Source organism: Dermacentor andersoni, chromosome 11 (genome assembly GCF_023375885.2).
Source record: "Dermacentor andersoni chromosome 11, qqDerAnde1_hic_scaffold, whole genome shotgun sequence".
NCBI classification, from domain to species: Eukaryota; Metazoa; Arthropoda; class Arachnida; order Ixodida; family Ixodidae; genus Dermacentor; species Dermacentor andersoni.
The window spans coordinates 23141374-23161779 of NC_092824.1; the positions used below are offsets into that span (position 1 = coordinate 23141374).

General features: G+C 52.6%; 1 protein-coding gene across 4 annotated transcripts in view; it reads right to left on the reverse strand.

Annotated features, from left to right (window-relative positions):
• The window catches only part of LOC129381705 (uncharacterized), a 110149-nt gene that overhangs the window by 42219 nt on the left and 47524 nt on the right, over positions 1–20406 (reverse strand). For 3 of the 4 annotated variants that reach the window (XM_055064763.1, XM_055064762.1, XM_072285267.1), the window contains one exon: positions 1353–1536. The exons of the other annotated variant lie outside the window; for it this stretch is intronic. In XM_055064763.1, coding sequence (XP_054920738.1) covers positions 1353–1456 — 104 coding nt within the window. In that variant the 5' untranslated portion in view covers positions 1457–1536. The remainder of the gene's footprint in view (positions 1–1352; positions 1537–20406) is intronic. 4 annotated transcript variants of the gene reach the window in all.

Consider the following 20406-nt stretch of genomic DNA (forward strand, 5'->3'; position numbering starts at 1 on the left):
ATACTTGACGGCACATATTGCAATGCAAAAATTGCATCCGGTGCGTTATCAAGGCGAATCCACTTCGAACGAACTTTTAGGATGTCACCAGATCCAATATATTGATCCGCGAGATTGTCGATGAAATACATTTTCGTCCCAGTTATGTTTGTGCTTCATCGACTAAAAATCTTCCTAAGAAAAGTAAATGGAACAGCAGTGCCTTTTTACCGCAAGTATGACGCTGCATACCTCGAATGCAGTGCAATTTGTGGTGTGTCATCGCATATTAGAACGGCCATCTTGCCGCTTTATGTAACCAAATAACCTGGAACTGAGAGCCATTTTTCCAATCCAGATGAATTTCTATCTAACGTCGCACCCAGATCAACGTAGGAAAATTGACGCTTATGGGCGCGAACATTTTGTCCGCTCGCGTGGGTGCGCATGTATGAGGTGGGAATTAACGACTGGACCTTTCTTCTACTTAAGCAAACATGCATAGAGAACGAGCGACCCTTTTAAGCTTATATGAAGGTAACCTTTCACGGTGGGGCTATAAGGCATCTGCAAAGCTTCTAGCAGCGCAACAGTTATGCACCTGCTTCACAAAATCAGAAAGACAGACACTGCAACCGCACAACACGTAGATTACTTTGTAACCGAGATTGGCCAAGTTCACTGCACGACTATTCCGCGATCAGAAAAATATGGCTCGTCGTGGCGGCTTCGTGAATTTGGCGCTGCGCTGCTAAGCCAATGGTGGCGTGATCAAAAAGCGGCTGCTGCGGCCGCATTTAGATTGGGGCCTGATAAAACCCGTGTTCCGTGGGGTTCACGTTAAGAACATCTCGTGGTCGAAACTGACCCAAAGTCTCCCACCACGATGAGCCTGATAATCATATCGTGCTTTCGGCGCGAAAACCCCCAAACTTTAACTGAAGGGCAGGTTTGGTATTGGCGGAAGTGCAGTACTGGCCCACCATACTTGTCAATAAATTAACCGGGTAAGTGCACGAAACCCTAAGGCGTAGAGAGCTTCGTTTCATCAAAAGAATAAGATAATCTAGAGCCTGCGCTTGATCCGTAGAGGATATTACGTAGGGCTTGTTTGTTGACTGAGTAATTTCTCAGGCTCTAGAGCCGGTATAACTGCCGACGTGCTGGGGCTACGTGCAAGCCAATTCCACATTGCAAATGTCTCTTTTGTGAGCCGTATTCACCAAGGCAGCTGCAGCAGCCACGTCGAGCAAAAACTCATGAGAGCCCGGCTACAAATGCTTACCGTAAAAGAAGCTAGATGTTTGGCCATCTGCATGCGTCAACTTCTTACGTTTGACATTATTCGAAGTAAATGTTCAGTGGAAGCTCACCTGCCATGGTTTAGATCAGTGGTTGCACTGCTTGTACCCAGGTCCACGCTGCAACTGCCACTCGACGTCGTAAAGTGGGGTCCAGCTGTGTCTTTCCCGGCCATTGTCACCCGTCCCGTACGGTCAGTGCAACCACTTATTTCCCAGGACAGTACAGCGCAGGGGCGGTCATACTTCACGCAATCTGCGAGGGCGTGCCATGGCGCATTACTAAACCCTCTTCCCAAACCATCACCTGCTGTCGAGACATGGCACTGCGCATGCTCGTCCTTCCTAGCTTGCGTGCCTAACAATAAAAAGTCTCTTGCTTTATCAGAACGTGATAAAGCGCAGTTTGGCACGTGTTCGCAGATCCCGACAAACTTTCATCACGACCTTTATACCCATTTTTAACAATGCTCGAGCCTAGCATGCAGCGGTGGATGATGAAAGGCCGAGATACCTCCTGTACAAGCTATACCTTTTGTCACATAATAAATATGTAAATCTAACACACATGATCGAATAAAAGTGAAAAGAAGCATTTTGAAAGTGGTTAATAATTACTCTATAACTAACCGCCATGCGTAAACCTTTGCTTTCCTTCGTCCTCTGCAACGTGTTATTTATGCAGTATTTACGCTTGTCGGCCACAGACGTTACCGCATTATTCTCTAGCAGTTTCTTTATTTATGTATCACACCGCTCCCAAGCAATGCCGAAATTCAAACAGTGAATAAGGCCTATGCAGAGAGCGAGACATCGCAATGACTTCGCGATGACGAAGGTGATGCATAATGCATGCCGAAAGGAGAATGGTTATGACGTTTAAGTAATCTGCACCTCTTGTGTCCCGATTGCACATAACCATTCTAGAGGATTCGCCATGAACACGCATACGCGCAGTGGTTAAACCTATCAAAATGATGTACATCATGGCATATGTTCACCCTAATCCGCTTCTATATTAACAGATTGGCGCGCTATAGAGATGTTTATGAGCCTGAATATTGACACGTGTACTTATCTTTTTCGGGCGACCACGTTTGGCCGCCTAACAAATGTTATCGTGCAGCGCAGGACGCGCCTGCATGTAAAAGAAGTTTCTGGAATGTTATCGATGGTTCCCTCCACTGTATTTCACCGCAACTTGTGTAATCTGATTGCATGTATGCGCGACGCGAATAGTGTAGAACTTTGTGGAAGGCACGCGGGTCCCATCGATTAATCTGGAACATTCCACGACTGATCTATAAAAGCCGACGCGCTTGACCCGCTGATCAGATTTTCGACGATCGCCGAGCGTGTCCGCCGCTATCGTTGTGCTATAAGTGTAGCCTGTTTTGTGGGCACAGGTTCGCCCAATAAAAGTTACTTTTGTCGTTCACAGTATTGCTACTGTGTTATTCAACGTCACCACCACGTGACAATATATACTAATTTGATTTGATATACAGAGGCAGGGGCGGCAAGTCTCACTACGTCTGCTACCTAAATTTGTACTGTCCAATTGAACCACACGCAAGCTCAGACACGTGTTGGAATCGTACCGCTGGCACGAGTTGTTGGGGACTCGGTGTTGACGCCCGTTATTGCCAATGGGTCGCAAGCCCCAAGGGTAGCGTTGGCCTGGCGGCCTGGGGCACTGGAAGCATCCGGAGGTCCCGGCAAAGCATGAGAAGACTGGTAACAGAACAACTTGTTTATTCTAACATAGCAAAAGAGCGGCCGGTCAGGTCGACCGGAGTGGAGAGACGGGAGAGCACGTAACTCAACAGTACAAATCGGAGCCTCTCCCCTGGCGTCCGGGGGCAGCTGCTCTTATACTCTCGGCGTCGCGGTCCAAAAGGGAAGGAGGGAAGGTCACGGGATGAAGGTCACGGGACGGCGCAGCAGGGGCCCACGACGGCGCGAGCGGTTGAGCCGAGAGACCTCCAGGCCCCTCATTCGGGGAACTCCGCTCCCCGGCTGCCGCGCTTTGACAAGCGAGGGCACACACACACACACGCACACACGAAGACACGTGGCACTGAAACACGCCTGGACACGCTTGGCGGGTAGGCGTTGCGGCGTCGTTGAACGGGCCAAAATGTCCGCCGCTTTGAACAAAGCCCCGGCGTCCGTTGCATCCGCGCCGGCATTACCGCGCGTTGTAGGCGAAACGTAACAGACCGCCCCGCCGGGGGAAGGAGATCCCGATGGTCAGGGGACTGCATCCGCTGTCCGGAGGGATGTCGCTCGATGATGCCCATAACCGAAGTTGGGCGTCCTTGGGCGTTTCTTGAGCGCAGCGCACAGAGAAGGCCTCGTTCTCACGTTCAGGTGCACACAGGACACTGCAAAGTGACTTCGGGAGAGTTGACATTTTTGTTCTCGTTTCCGGCAAGCGTTAGAACCACGCCAAAAGTCAACCGCTCAGTCAGCAAGCACGGCACAACCCTCACTAAGCCCTGCCAGGCTCTTTCCCCTTTTTTTTCTGCTGCCTAGTTCCTTACAGTAGTTTAGCAGCACTCAGAACGCGTCCACAAATCGAAAAATTGCACTAGAAAGCACATCATCACTTTGAAACACTACACAAAAGCAATAGGTTAAAAATCCTGCCTCAGGAAGAAAAACATCAGTAACAAGCAATTTTGAGGCTGATTCCCACGTTAGGGGCTTCGACTTAAGCCATCGGCGTTACCGTTGAGACTCCCCTTTTTGTAACGCACCTCAAAGGAATATTGTTGCAAAGCGAGGCTCCAGCGCAGGAGGCGGCCATTTTTGGGAGAGATGGTCTGCAGCCATTGGAGAGGCAGTGATCCGTTTCAATGATAAACCTCGAGCCAGCTAGGTAACATGACAATTTCTGAACGGCCCACACGATACACGCACACTCTTTCTCGGTGGCGCTATACGCCTGCTCACGACTCGTCAGCTTACGACTAGCATACAGGACGGGGTGTTCTACTTCTCCATTTTCCCGTTGGCACAGTACAACGCCCATGCCTCGCTCACTAGCATCACACTGAACAACGAACCCTTTTGTGTAGTCGGGCGATCGTAGCACAGGCTGGCTTGTTAGGGCGCTCTTTAGGGCGCTAAAAGCTCTTTCCTTCGTCTCATCCCAGACGACTGTTTGCGGCTCTGTCTTTCTTAGAGCATCCGTCAAGGGAGCCGCGATATCAGAGTACCTGGGGATGTACCTCTGATAGTAGCCGGCGACACCTAAGAACGACCGAATATCGGTCTTCGTGCGCGGTTGCGGGAAGTCTCGCACAGCGGCCACCTTTATTTCAGAGGGGCGGCGACGACCCCGACCAATCACGTGTCCGAGGTAGACAACCTCGGCCTGTGCTAACTGGCACTTGGGAGCCTTGACTGTCAAGCCCGCATCGCGCAGGCGGGTTAGCACTGCCCGCAAGTGCGCCATATGCTCAGGCCAGGATGCGGAGAATATCGCTACGTCGTCTAGATACGGTAAAGCGAATTCTTGCTGTCCCCGCAACACTTTATCCATGAGGCTTGAAAAGCAGTATGGCGCGTTCTTCAAACCAAAACTCAAAACTTTAGGACGGAATGTCCCCATTGGTGAAATGAACGCCGCATACCTACTAGCCTCTTCTGTAAGTGGAACCTGCCAATAACCCCTGACAAGATCTAGGGTGGAAATAAACTGAGCGCTACTCACTCTCTCAAGGCGCTCCTCGATGTTAGGGATCGGATAAATTTGATCCTTAGTGATGGAATTAAGCCTGCGGTAGTCGACGCAAGGACGAGGTTCCTTGCCCGGTACCTCAACTAAAATCAAAGGGGAGGTACAATCACTCTCACCCGCTTCAATAACACCGAGCTGTAGCATTTTCTTTACCTCAGCCTCCATAATATCGCTCTGGCGGGGTGACACCCGGTACGCCTTGGATCGTACTGGCTCTGGGGAGGTAAGTTCTATGTCATGAGTAAGGACAGAAGTCCTACCAGGCCTCTCAGAGAACAGACCTTGAAACTCTTGTACGAGCTGGTGTAGTTCGGTTTTCTGCTCAGGCGACAGCGATGCTTTACTTATTAAGTCACTAATGACTTGATCGGTGTCTTTCCTGTTCGTCACTGAGCCTAGTCCCGGAAGCTCGACCGGAAGCTCTTCTAACTTTCCCGCATCGGGAATTTCCTCTCCAGTATCTGGTGCCTTTAACGCTACAGGCTCAATTTTATCCCGTTCGGGCGTGCTCTGAATACTAGCTTGCTGCGCCTCTGACCCTTTTTCATCGTTCAACAACGTCGGCCCCGCAACTACCGCCTTTGCAGCGAGCTCCCGAACCTTCGATCTGGTTAAGGCCTGAACGCTAGCCTCACCAAACAAAAGCCCCTTCTCGCGCAGGAGGTGATCGGACCTGTTTGAAAATAAGTACGGGTACTGGGGGGGCAGCATAGATGACACTGCGGCCTCCGTCTCAAGTGCTCCGAAAGGTCCTTCAATAAGCACTTTTGCTACTGGCAGACACACGCTATGAGCTTCCACTGCTTGCTTGATCCATGCGCACTCGCCCGTGAACATATCGGGTTCTACGTAAGAGGGGTGAACTACATCCATCGTAGCTGCGGTATCGCGAAGCACTCGGCACTCTTTCCCGTTCACGAGGAGGTCTCGCATGTAAGGCTCGAGAAGCTTGATGTTCTCGTCAGTGCTGCCTAATGAAAAAAACACGACTTTTGGTTTTGTTTCTGGGCACTGCGCCGAAAAGTGACCCGGCTTCTGGCACGTATAACACAGGCGCGCTTGCCTCGCCTCGAACCGCTTTCTGCGTTCGGCTTCGGCTGCCGCCGTCTCCTTACGTTCGGTCGGACACTGCGCCGAAAAGTGGCCCGGCTTCTGGCACGTATAACAAACGCGCGCTTGCCTCGTCTCGAACCGCTTTCTGCGTTCGGCTTCGGTTGCCGCCGTCTCCTTACGTTCGGTCGGACTGCTTTCACTCGCATCCGCACTACGTGTGTCCCCCTTTGCTCTCATGGGCGTGAACTTTGGCCTCTCAAACTTGGAGCCAAATTCACCCTTTTGACCGTCCTTAGCTCCGCGAGCCCGACGCGTCACAAACTCCTCGGCTAACTCAGCGGCTCTAGCCACCGTACTAACGTCTGGCCTATCCAAGACCCAGTACCGCACGTTCTCAGGTAACCGACTATAAAACTGTTCTAGCCCGAAACACTGCAGAACTTTCTCGTGGTCACCAAACGCTTTCTCTTCTTTGAGCCACTCCTGCATGTTTGACATAAGCCTGTACGCAAACTCTGTATATGACTCACTCTTGCCTTTCTCATTTTCCCGAAACTTCCGACGGAACGCCTCCGCTGACAGCCGGTACTTTTTTAGCAGACTCGATTTCACTTTGTCGAAATCCTCTGCCTCCTCTCTCTCCAAGCGAGCGACTACGTCGGCCGCCTCGCCGGGTAGCAAAGTGAGCAAGCGCTGTGGCCACGTTTCCCGAGAGAACCCCTGCTTCTCGCACGTTCGCTCAAAGTTAACCAGGAACAAACCAATGTCCTCTCCAAGCTTAAACGGCCGCATCAGGTCAGTCATTTTGAACAATACTCGTTCTCCTGCACCGTGTGCCTGACTTCCATTACGAGCGCGTTCCATCTCTACCTCGAGACGCTTCATTTCCAAAGCGTGTTCGCGCTCTTCTTTTTCTTTCTGTTCTTTTCGTTCACGCTCATCTTTCTCTTTCTGTTCTTTAAGTTCACGCTCATCTTTCTCTTTCTGTTCTTTAAGTTCACGCTCCCTCTCCTCAATGGTCTCAAGGCATTCCGACAGCTCGTCATCCTCAGCTTCTAACTCAAGAATAGCCCTTAGCAGTTCTGGTTTTCTGAGTTTGTCTGAGACATCCAGACCCAACTCTCTTGCAAGCTCCAGCAATATCGGTTTGCGCAACGACTTCAAATCCATGGCTGCTCTGAATGCTGCTTTCTCTACTGCCTACTATTGTCTTGCCGCAAACTAACCCGGTAGCAACGACAACCACAATTACCAGCTCTGTTTCTGACACTAACAAAAGCCTGGCAAAACTCAGAAGAAGAAAGTCCCGCACTCACCAAACCTCGCAGCCAAGACTTCAGCGCAGTCGTTCCGCTGCAGGCAACCAGTCATCACACAGGGCTCGTTGCACTGCTCCCGGATGGTCGTTGAGCTGCTCAGCATACAGTCAACCGCATCTCTTTGCTGCTGGCCTCCGTTGTCGCGATCTCACCGCTGGCAACCAGATGTAGTAATCGCACCGCTGGCCCGAGTTGTTGGGGACTCGGTGTTGACGCCCGTTATTGCCAATGGGTCGCAAGCCCCAAGGGTAGCGTTGGCCTGGCGGCCTGGGGCACTGGAAGCATCCGGAGGTCCCGGCAAAGCATGAGAAGACTGGTAACAGAACAACTTGTTTATTCTAACATAGCAAAAGAGCGGCCGGTCAGGTCGACCGGAGTGGAGAGACGGGAGAGCACGTAACTCAACAGTACAAATCGGAGCCTCTCCCCTGGCGTCCGGGGGCAGCTGCTCTTATACTCTCGGCGTCGCGGTCCAAAAGGGAAGGAGGGAAAGTCACGGGATGAAGGTCACGGGACGGCGCAGCAGGGGCCCACGACGGCGCGAGCGGTTGAGCCGAGAGACCTCCAGGCCCCTCATTCGGGGAACTCCGCTCCCCGGCTGCCGCGCTTTGACAAGCGAGGGCACACACACACACACGCACACACGAAGACACGTGGCACTGAAACACGCCTGGACACGCTTGGCGGGTAGGCGTTGCGGCGTCGTTGAACGGGCCAAAATGTCCGCCGCTTTGAACAAAGCCCCGGCGTCCGTTGCATCCGCGCCGGCATTACCGCGCGTTGTAGGCGAAACGTAACACACGCAATGGTTAGCGGTCAAAGAGAAGCTCGCGAAAGAGAAGCTCCCGGGTGTGTTGTACAGGATTCCTTGCGCTGGCTGTGAACACGTGTACATAGGTGAAACGGGCACTTTCGAAAAATATTAATAATAGCACAACTATGATGTCGACATCAAGTATATGGCAACGAACGCGTTACTTGAGCACGTAGTGTCCACGCACCATGGCATCCACAGGGATAGCGGGAATTTCCAAAGAAAAGAACGAGACGGCAAGGTTTTACCTGGAATCCCTTCATTCCCAGACGACGCCAGAGACGCTGAATCGACGCTCAGGCAATCTGCCCCCGACATAGACCCGATGCTCACGTCACATAATGAAGCGTATATATTTGAACTTCATTTCTTTCTCTCCATTGTGATCGAGGCTCCCACAGTGGCGCCAAAACGTGTTTTATTGCGAAAGAAGTCATACGAACACTCAAAACGCATTTCCGCCGTCGGTGTCGCCGGGAGGTTCCGTAGCAAGACTAAGGGACATAGTACTGTCGCACCGCGCCCACCGCTGTATGTGCGAGTGAAAGCGTACGAGACAAGCAGACGATCGCGGGCGATCTCGCCCGCGAAATTACAGTCGAAAGCGGGCAGCTGCCGTCGTGCGCGAGGCGCCCAATGTTGCGAGGCTCTGGAGAAAGGGGAGAGAGAGGGAGGTGGGTGCAACGTGGGCGGTGTTCTACTCCTGCTGCAACTGCGCATGTGGTGGCTTCGCGCGGTCGCATGCCGCATCTAGAGTGGTATCTCTCTTGAGGGGAGAGTCTAGGTGCGTCGGCGCCTCGTAGCTTTGTGCGTGCTGTGTGTTCTCGGAGCTCACTTTTCGTTGACAGCGCAAATGTCTCTTCGCTCACCGCTGCTGCCGCGTTTCCTGAAGCCAGCGTTCTGACAGCGGGTTTCCGCAGTCATTCAGTAAAATGTGTTCATGTTGGCTTGTGCACCCGTGACACCATGTCTTGTATTTTAGGTAGTGTGCCTATGTTTACATATTTTTACGGCAGCTAAAACTAAAATTCCTATTTCGTAAAGCTGTCCTATAATTTGGTATCGCATTCGATGCTTGTCTTTGCGGTCTAAACTGCAACTTTCTTTTTCTGCTTGATTTCAACAAGTGGTCGGTACTCGATATCTCCAGCTATCAGTTATCCCTACCACACGGTTTTCCGTCGAACCATGGATTTCATTCCGCTATGTTAGGATTGGCGTCTGACACCACGTGGCGACAGGAATTTCGCCCGACCGTCTACCAGGGTACGTCGAAAAGAGGGTTGACTTCTCCTGCGGGGGTCAACGTCAGGTACCTTGCGCACAAAGGGCCTTCTACCAGGATTCGTCGAAAAGAGGGTGGACTTCTCCTGCGAAGGTCAACGTCAGGCACCTTGCGCACAAAGGGCCTTCCACCAGGATTTGTCGAAAAGAGGGTGGACTTCTCCTGCGAAGGTCAACGTCAGGCACCTTGCGCACAAAGGGCCTTCCACCAGGATTTGTCGAAAAGAGGGTGGACTTCTCCTGCGAGGGTCAACGTCAGGCACCTTGCGCACAAAGGGCCTTCCACCAGGATTTGTCGAAAAGAGGGTGGACTTCTCCTGCGAGGGTCAACGTCAGGCACCTTGCGCACAAAGGGCCTTCTACCAGGATTCGTCGAAAAGAGGGTTGACTTCTCCTGTGGGGGTCAACGTCAGGCACCTTGCGCACAAAGGGCCTTCTACCAGGATTCGTCGAAAAGAGGGTGGACTTCTCCTGCGAAGGTCAACGTCAGGCACCTTGCGCACAAAGGGCCTTCCACCAGGATTTGTCGAAAAGAGGGTGGACTTCTCCTGCGAAGGTCAACGTCAGGCACCTTGCGCACAAAGGGCCTTCCACCAGGATTTGTCGAAAAGAGGGTGGACTTCTCCTGCGAGGGTCAACGTCAGGCACCTTGCGCACAAAGGGCCTTCTACCAGGATTTGTCGAAAAGAGGGTGCACTTCTCCTGCGAGGGTCAACGTCAGGCACCTTGCGCACAAAGGGCCTTCTACCAGGATTTGTCGAAAAGAGGGTGGACTTCTCCTGCGAGGGTCAACGTCAGGCACCTTGCGCACAAAGGGCCTTCCACCAGGATTTGTCGAAGGGAGGGTGGACTTCTCCTGCGAAGGTCAACGTCAGGCACCTTGCGCATAAAGGGCCTTCCACCAGGATTTGTCGAAAAGAGGGTGGACTTCTCCTGCGAAGGTCAACGTCAGGCACCTTGCGCACAAAGGGCCTTCCACCAGGATTTGTCGAAAAGAGGGTGGACTTCTCCTGCGAAGGTCAACGTCAGGCACCTTGCGCACAAAGGGCCTTCCACCAGGATTTGTCGAAAAGAGGGTGGACTTCTCCTGCGAAGGTCAACGTCAGGCACCTTGCGCACAAAGGGCCCTCTACCAGGATTCGTCGAAATGAGAGTTCACTTCTCCTTTCCTTGCTCGGTAATGCAGGAGGAGGGGCCCTCTCTCTGTGCCTGTCAAGTGACATCGACGGAAGCAAGATCCCGCCCACACTTGTAGGGAGCCTATTTAAGGGGCTCCGAAATGTACTTTTATATACTTCATGCTTTTCTTATTTTCCTTCAACTACCTTTGAATAAACCGTGCAAGTTTCGCACTAGCAAATCGACGCGCCCTTGCTCCGTCGCCATGGTCTACCGTATGCCTGCAGCCCGTCGACAACGCCACGCTACCCAATAAGTAATGTCGGTCGAGCTTCGATAGGCAGGCGCCGCTACTTCTCGGCAGTAGTACGGTACGCTACCCTGGAGTACGCAACAAACTGACTGGCAGCGATTGGGATACGGAATCCTAGAGACCCCAACTTGGACGACAACTTCGATATCGTAGCCTCTTTGTCCTGGCGACAACGTTCGGAAGGAAGGTGTCTGGATCATGACCGCATATGGTGAGTGCACGGCTTTTCTTCACTGAGATATCACTTGGCTTTTACGTATTTTTTGGGAAGTACATAGCAGTGATTTTTCTTTAAACAGTTGACGGAAGTTTGAGTACGTAAAGGTTGTATAGAGTGAAGGTTTAGCAGCACTAAGGGCAGCCATGAACTTGAAGGCACTAAAGAAGCCGGAATTGTTGAGCTTGGCCAAAGAGTTTGGCCTCCAAATTGCCGAATCAAAGAGAAAGCCGGAGATCATTGAGGCGATCGAAGCGACCGCGGCAGACGACGAGGAACTGACGGAATGTCTCGAGAGCATTAAAGAGAAAGAGGAAGAGCGTAAGCGCCTTGAGGAAAAAGAAGAGCGTAAGCGCCTAGAGGAAAAAGGGGAGCGCGAGTGGGCTGCACGTGAGGCAAAAGAAGAGCGCGAGCGGGCTGCACGTGAGGCAAAAGAAGAGCGCGAGCGGGCAGCACGTGAGGCCAAAGAAGAGCGCGACCTCGAAATGAAGCGCCTACAGATTGAGCTCTTGAAAGCACAAAATTCTGAAAGACCTAGCACAGGGGCACGCGAAAATGAACGCAGAATGACAGACTTGATGGCACCTTACGAAGTAGGAGGGGACATAGGTCTTTTTCTGGTACAGTTTGAGCGCGCGTGTGAGAAGGCAAAATTCGTGAGAAACACGTGGCCGCAGCGCTTGCTTACGTTGCTGCCTCGTGAGGTAGCTGATATTATCGCCCGCATGCGGAAAGAAGAAGCAGAGGACTTCGCTGAAGTCAAAGCAAATCTGCTTAAAAGGTACAAACTATCAGCGGAAGCATTCAGGCGAAAGTTCAGGGAAGTCGAGAAGACCAAAAGTGAGTCATATTCAGATTTTGCTTACACCTTGGAGGTAAACCTGAAGGAATGGCTCAGAGGAGAGGGTGCACTCGGCGATGCCGAAAAAACAATGCAGTGCGTTGCCTTAGAGCAGTTCTACCGCCGGCTGCCAGTAAACATGAAGTATTGGGTTCAGGATAGGCCAGGCGTAGACACGGTTACGAGAGCGGCCGATCTCGCTGAGGAGTACGTAACTCGCCGTGCGGACGAAGGCAGCGAAGCTCCTAAGGAGGAGATGAATAAATGCAGACCCGACAAGCCAAAACGATGGTCAAAGTCGAGTCGGTATAAAACAAAGGAAAGATCAGATTCAGTGAAAAGTAGTGACGAGAAAAGCGAGGGAGAAAAGGAGTCACCCGAACAGAGGGCAGAAAGGCAAAAGAAAAAGGCTTTCGAGGCCAAGAAACCAATAGTTTGCTACAACTGCCAGCAAACGGGGCATATCTCCATGGGATGCAGAAATCCCAAACTAGTGTGGATGTCACTAGATTGTAACGCAGAAAATCTGAGCTTGCTAGAACCATACATTCGAGACCTCGTGGTAAACGGCAAACCGTGTAGAGTGCTTCGCGACTCGGCAGCCACAATGGACGTGGTGCATGCGTCGTACGTAAAGGACGGCCAGTTCACGGGAGAATGTGCTTCGATAAGGCAAGCCGTAGAGGCCTCCAGTGTTTGTCTCCCGGTGGCCAAAATTCGTATTGAAGGCCCTTTCGGAGTACTGGACACTGAAGCCGCCGTCTCGGCACATCTCCCGCCGCAGTATCCATATTTGTTTTCTAACAAATCAGAGGATTTGCTACGACTCAAGGGAATCGGGTTTAGTGAGGGAACAGTGCAAGCCCTAACTCGTTCCAAGGCAGTGTACGAATGTCCAGTGGTGGAGAAAACAGTTTTGACAGCTGATTCGTCAACCAGTACTGAACAGGACAGCCCTATAGGGGATGAGGTGGAAAGTACGACAGCTAATGAAAAAACCAGTAAAGCAGCGGAGCCTGAAATGTCGCGAGAGGCAGAATGTAGGAGAAAGTTGTTAAACGCAAGCCCTGCCACAATGATTGTTCAGCAAGAAATGCGTAAAGCACAAAACAATGCTGAGCATTACTATGACAGAACAGCTCGCACGCAACGCTTTGAAGTTGGGGAAAAGCGAATGATCGTGAAACCCTCTTTGAATAACCAATCTGAGGAAATGCCTGTCGACTTTCCAGAGTTAACAGCAGTGACGGAGACAAAAGACATTGACGAGACCATTGATAAATTAGTAGAACAGGCGGAGTTGAATCCCAATCAAAGGGCCGAACTGAGGGAACTTGTGTTTGAATTTAGAGACATATTTTGAGACACCGGGCAGGACAACTGCGATCGTTCACGATATCGAGTTAACCTCGTCGGACCCTGTTCATTCAAAAGCTTATCGCGTTTCGCCTCGTCAACGTGAAGTCATGACCGCTGAAATCGACAAGATGTTAGAGCTAGGTGTAATCGAGCCAGGAGAGATTGATTATACCTCGCCTCTTATCTTGGTTGAGGTCCCAGGAAAAGAGCCGCGGCCTTGTATCGACTACCGCAGGCTCAACTTAATCACGAAGGATCAGACTTATCCAATACCGCATATCGAGGAAAGGCTTGACAAGGTGAGCAGTGCTAAGTTCATCTCTACGCTCGATTTAGTCAGAGGATATTGGCGGCTTCCGTTGACCGAGAGGGCAAGCAGGCTTGCAGCGTTTATTTCCCCGATGGGAACCTTTCGTCCGAAAGTCCTGGGTTTTGGATTGAAGAATGCGCCATATTGTTACTCTAGCCTTATGGACCAGGTGCTACGAGGAATGGAGGACTTTGCACTTCCCTATCTCGATGATACAGCAATCTTTTCTTCATCATGGGCGGACCATATGCAACCCCTGCGAACCGTGCTGTGTCGTCTACGAGAGGCCAACTTAACTGTTAAGGCTCCCAAATGCCAATTAGGACGCACGGAGGTAGCTTATCTAGGTCATGTAATAGGGCAAGGCCATCGTCGGCCTTCCGAGGTTAAACTGACCGCAATAGACAAGTTCCCGCAACCACGCACCAAGCGCGACATCAGATCATTCCTTGGCTTGGCGGGTTGTTACCAAAGATATATTCCGCGGTATTCCGAGATTGCGAGTCCTTTAACGGATGCCCTCAGAAAAACAGAACCACAAACGGTAAAGTGAGATGACGCAAAAGAAAAAGCTTTTAGTATGCTGAAGAACGCACTAACGAGTCAGCCAGTGTTGAACGCGCCCGACTACTCCAAGCCATTCATTCTTCAGTGTGATGCCAGTGACAGGGGTATGGGGGGGGTGCTCTGTCAAAAGGGAGATGATGAGAACGAACATCCTGTACTGTACGCCAGTAGAAAGCTTTCAGTTCGTGAGGAAGCATACAGTGCATCAGAAAAGGAATGCGCATGCGTAGTTTGGGCGGTACGGAAGCTAGCTTGCTATATCGCTGGCTCAAGATTCATCATAGAGACTGATCACTGTCCCCTCACATGGCTGCAGTCCATGTCTACGAAAAACGGTCGTCTTTTGCGCTGGAGCATGCCTCTTCAACAGTACACCTTCGATATTCGCTACAAGAAGGGTAAGCTTAACGGCAATGCCGATGGTTTAAGTCGTTGCCACTAGAGTATCGAAAGCCTCATGCTCATCCGGGTTTCCGTGGCATTTTTTTAAGTTCGTCCATACGTTTTGAGAATTCATATGTTTTTTTCGAAGTGACACCGATTGTTAGCTGATTTTAATAACCATGTCTTAACGCTTTCAAGAAATGGCTGTTTTAGTGTTGAGGGGGGAGGACGCGCGTAGGGAATGGGAAAGGTGTAGCGGTTTTTTTTTTTCTTAAACCGGGTGTGTCTCGGGGGAGGGTGGCATTGTGCTAGCTGCTTTGCGGTTGTGGGTCCGGCACTGTTCTGGGGTGATTGCTTGCCCACGCAGGAGACGAAAAGTTGCAAGACCTGCTTACAAGACCAATTTCACCGCACCGGACCAGGGAGAAAAGTCACCAGAGTGCCACGAGGACGGATGACCACTCCCAGGAATCTACCTACTACGAAATAAGGGTTCGTGACCTCTACGGGGATGGTTGCTTGCGCTAGTTGGTAATTCATGATCATCTCTACGGGGAATTCAGTTACCGAAACGCCGATCCCTCGTACAGCGGCTGCTGGCCCCTACACGTCGGGATCTTCCTCCCCCGCCGGAGATGCTGTTAGGATTGGCGTCTGACACAACGTGGCGACAGGAATTTTGCCCGACCGTCTACCAGGGTTCGTCGAAAAGAGGGTTGACTTCTCCTGCGGGGGTCAACGTCAGGCACCTTGCGCACAAAGGGCCTTCTACCAGGATTCGTCGAAAAGAGGGTTGACTTCTCCTGCGGGGGTCAACGTCAGGCACCTTGCGCACAAAGGGCCTTCTACCAAGATTCGTCGAAAAGAGGGTTGACTTCTCCTGCGGGGGTCAACGTCAGGCACCATGCGCACAAAGGGCCTTCTACCAGGATTCGTCGAAAAGAGGGTTGACTTCTCCTGCGGGGGTCAACGTCAGGCACCTTGCGCACAAAGGGTCTTCTACCAGGATTCGTCGAAAAGAGGGTTGACTTCTCCTGCGGGGGTCAACGTCAGGCACCTTGCGCACAAAGGGCCTTCTACCAGGATTCGTCGAAAAGAGGGTTGACTTCTCCTGCGGGGGTCAACGTCAGGCACCTTGCGCACAAAGGGCCTTCTACCAGGGTTCGTCGAAAAGAGGGTTGACTTCTCCTGCGGGGGTCAACGTCAGACACCTTGCGCACAAAGGGCCTTCTACCAGGATTCGTCGAAAAGAGGGTTGACTTCTCCTGCGGGGGTCAACGTCAGGCACCTTGCGCACAAAGGGCCTTCTACCAGGATTCGTCGAAAAGAGGGTTGACTTCTCCTGCGAGGGTCAACGTCAGGCACCTTGCGCACAAAGGGCCTTCTACCAGGATTCGTCGAAAAGAGGGTTGACTTCTCCTGCGAGGGTCAACGTCAGGCACCTTGCGCAGAAAGGGCCTTCTACCAGGATTCGTCGAAAAGAGGGTTGACTTTTCCTGCGGGGGTCAACGTCAGGCACCTTGCGCACAAAGGGCCTTCTACTAGGATTCGTCGAAAAGAGGGTTGACTTCTCCTGCGGGGGTCAACGTCAGGCACCTTGCGCACAAAGGGCCTTCTACCAGGATTCGTCGAAAAGAGGGTTGACTTCTCCTGCGAGGGTCAACATCAGGCACCTTGCGCACAAAGGGCCTTCTACCTGGATTCGTCGAAAAGAGGGTTGACTTTTCCTGCGAGGGTCAACGTCAGGCACCTTGCGCACAAAGGGCCTTCTGCCAGGATTCGTCGAAAAGAGGGTTGACTTCTCCTGCGAGGGTCAACGTCAGGCACCTTGCGCACAAAGGGCCTTCTACCAGGATTCGTCGAAAAGAGGGTTGACTTTTCCTGCGGGGGTCAACGTCAGGCACCTTGCGCACAAAGGCCCTTCTACCAGGATTCGTCGAAAAGAGGGTTGACTTCTCCTGCGGGGGTCAACGTCAGGCACCTTGCGCACAAAGGGCCTTCTACCAGGATTCGTCGAAAAGAGGGTTGACTTCTCCTGCGGGGGTCAACGTCAGGCACCTTGCGCAGAAAGGGTCTTCTACCAGGATTCGTCGAAAAGAGGGTTGACTTCTCCTGCGGGGGTCAACGTCAGGCACCTTGCGCACAAAGGGCCTTCTACCAGGATTCGTCGAAAAGAGGGTTGACTTCTCCTGCGGGGGTCAACGTCAGGCACCTTGCGCACAAAGGGCCTTCTACCAGGATTCGTCGAAAAGAGGGTTGACTTCTCCTGCGGGGGTCAACGTCAGGCACCTTGCGCACAAAGGGCCTTCTACCAGGATTCGTCGAAAAGAGGGTTGACTTCTCCTGCGGGGGTCAACGTCAGGCACCTTGCGCACAAAGGGCCTTCTACCAGGATTCGTCGAAATGAGGGTTGACTTCTCCTGCGAGGGTCAACGTCAGGCACCTTGCGCACAAAGGGCCTTCTACCAGGATTCGTCGAAATGAGGGTTGACTTCTCCTGCGAGGGTCAACGTCAGGCACCTTGCGCACAAAGGGCCTTCTACCTGGATTCGTCGAAAAGAGGGTTGACTTCTCCTGCGAGGGTCAACGTCAGGCACCTTGCGCACAAAGGGCCTTCTACCAGGATTCGTCGAAAAGAGGGTTGACTTCTCCTGCGAGGGTCAACGTCAGGCACCTTGCGCACAAAGGGCCTTCTACCAGGATTCGTCGAAAAGAGGGTTGACTTTTCCTGCGGGGGTCAACGTCAGGCACCTTGCGCACAAAGGGCCTTCTACCAGGATTCGTCGAAAAGAGGGTTGACTTCTCCTGCGGGGGTCAACGTCAGGCACCTTGCGCACAAAGGGCCTTCTACCAGGATTGGTCGAAAAGAGGGTTGACTTCTCCTGCGAGGGTCAACATCAGGCACCTTGCGCACAAAGGGCCTTCTACCTGGATTCGTCGAAAAGAGGGTTGACTTCTCCTGCGGGGGTCAACGTCAGGCACCATGCGCACAAAGGGCCTTCTACCAGGATTCGTCGAAAAGAGGGTTGACTTCTCCTGCGAGGGTCAACATCAGGCACCTTGCGCACAAAGGGCCTTCTACTTGGATTCGTCGAAAAGAGGGTTGACTTTTCCTGCGGGGGTCAACGTCAGGCACCTTGCGCACAAAGGGCCTTCTACCAGGATTCGTCGAAAAGAGGGTTGACTTCTCCTGCGAGGGTCAACGTCAGGCACCTTGCGCACAAAGGGCCTTCTACCAGGATTCGTCGAAAAGAGGGTTGACTTTTCCTGCGGGGGTCAACGTCAGGCACCTTGCGCACAAAGGCCCTTCTACTAGGATTCGTCGAAAAGAGGGTTGACTTCTCCTGCGGGGGTCAACGTCAGGCACCTTGCGCACAAAGGGCCTTCTACCAGGATTCGTCGAAAAGAGGGTTGACTTCTCCTGCGGGGGTCAACGTCAGGCACCTTGCGCAGAAAGGGTCTTCTACCAGGATTCGTCGAAAAGAGGGTTGACTTCTCCTGCGGGGGTCAACGTCAGGCACCTTGCGCACAAAGGGCCTTCTACCAGGATTCGTCGAAAAGAGGGTTGACTTCTCCTGCGAGGGTCAACGTCAGGCACCTTGCGCACAAAGGGCCTTCTACCAGGATTCGTCGAAAAGAGGGTTGACTTTTCCTGCGGGGGTCAACGTCAGGCACCTTGCGCACAAAGGGCCTTCTACCAGGATTCGTCGAAAAGAGGGTTGACTTCTCCTGCGGGGGTCAACGTCAGGCACCTTGCGCACAAAGGGCCTTCTACCAGGATTGGTCGAAAAGAGGGTTGACTTCTCCTGCGAGGGTCAACATCAGGCACCTTGCGCACAAAGGGCCTTCTACCTGGATTCGTCGAAAAGAGGGTTGACTTCTCCTGCGGGGGTCAACGTCAGGCACCATGCGCACAAAGGGCCTTCTACCAGGATTCGTCGAAAAGAGGGTTGACTTCTCCTGCGAGGGTCAACATCAGGCACCTTGCGCACAAAGGGCCTTCTACTTGGATTCGTCGAAAAGAGGGTTGACTTTTCCGGCGGGGGTCAACGTCAGGCACCTTGCGCACAAAGGGCCTTCTACCAGGATTCGTCGAAAAGAGGGTTGACTTCTCCTGCGGGGGTCAACGTCAGGCACCATGCGCACAAAGGGCCTTCTACCAGGATTCGTCGAAAAGAGGGTTGACTTCTCCTGCGGGGGTCAACGTCAGGCACCTTGCGCACAAAGGGCCTTCTACCAGGATTCGTCGAAAAGAGGGTTGACTTCTCCTGCGGGGGTCAACGTCAGGCACCTTGCGCACAAAGGGCCTTCTACCAGGATTCGTCGAAAAGAGGGTTGACTTCTCCTGCGGGGGTCAACGTCAGGCACCTTGCGCACAAAGGGCCTTCTACCAGGATTCGTCGAAATGAGGGTTGACTTCTCCTGCGAGGGTCAACGTCAGGCACCTTGCGCACAAAGGGCCTTCTACCAGGATTCGTCGAAAAGAGGGTTGACTTTTCCTGCGGGGGTCAACGTCAGGCACCTTGCGCACAAAGGGCCTTCTACCAGGATTCGTCGAAAAGAGGGTTGACTTCTCCTGCGGGGATCAACGTCAGGCACCTTGCGCACAAAGGGCCTTCTACCAGGATTGGTCGAAAAGAGGGTTGACTTCTCCTGCGAGGGTCAACATCAGGCACCTTGCGCACAAAGGGCCTTCTACCTGGATTCGTCGAAAAGAGGGTTGACTTCTCCTGCGGGGGTCAACGTCAGGCACCATGCGCACAAAGGGCCTTCTACCAGGATTCGTCGAAAAGAGGGTTGACTTCTCCTGCGGGGGTCAACGTCAGGCACCTTGCGCACAAAGGGCCTTCTACCAGGATTCGTCGAAAAGAGGGTTGACTTCTCCTGCGGGGGTCAACGTCAGCACCTTGCGCACAAAGGGCCTTCTACCAGGGTTCGTCGAAAAGAGGGTTGACTTCTCCTGCGGGGGTCAACGTCAGGCACCTTGCGCACAAAGGGCCTTCTACCAGGATTCGTCGAAAAGAGGGTTGACTTCTCCTGCGAGGGTCAACGTCAGGCACCTTGCGCACAAAGGGCCTTCTACCAGGATTCGTCGAAAAGAGGGTTGACTTTTCCTGCGGGGGTCAACGTCAGGCACCTTGCGCACAAAGGGCCTTCTACTAGGATTCGTCGAAAAGAGGGTTGACTTCTCCTGCGGGGGTCAACGTCAGGCACCTTGCGCACAAAGGGCCTTCTACCAGGATTCGTCGAAAAGAGGGTTGACTTCTCCTGCGAGGGTCAACATCAGGCACCTTGCGCACAAAGGGCCTTCTACCTGGATTCGTCGAAAAGAGGGTTGACTTTTCCTGCGAGGGTCAACGTCAGGCACCTTGCGCACAAAGGGCCTTCTGCCAGGATTCGTCGAAAAGAGGGTTGACTTCTCCTGCGAGGGTCAACGTCAGGCACCTTGCGCACAAAGGGCCTTCTACCAGGATTCGTCGAAAAGAGGGTTGACTTTTCCTGCGGGGGTCAACGTCAGGCACCTTGCGCACAAAGGCCCTTCTACCAGGATTCGTCGAAAAGAGGGTTGACTTCTCCTGCGGGGGTCAACGTCAGGCACCTTGCGCACAAAGGGCCTTCTACCAGGATTCGTCGAAAAGAGGGTTGACTTCTCCTGCGGGGGTCAACGTCAGGCACCTTGCGCAGAAAGGGTCTTCTACCAGGATTCGTCGAAAAGAGGGTTGACTTCTCCTGCGGGGGTCAACGTCAGGCACCTTGCGCACAAAGGGCCTTCTACCAGGATTCGTCGAAAAGAGGGT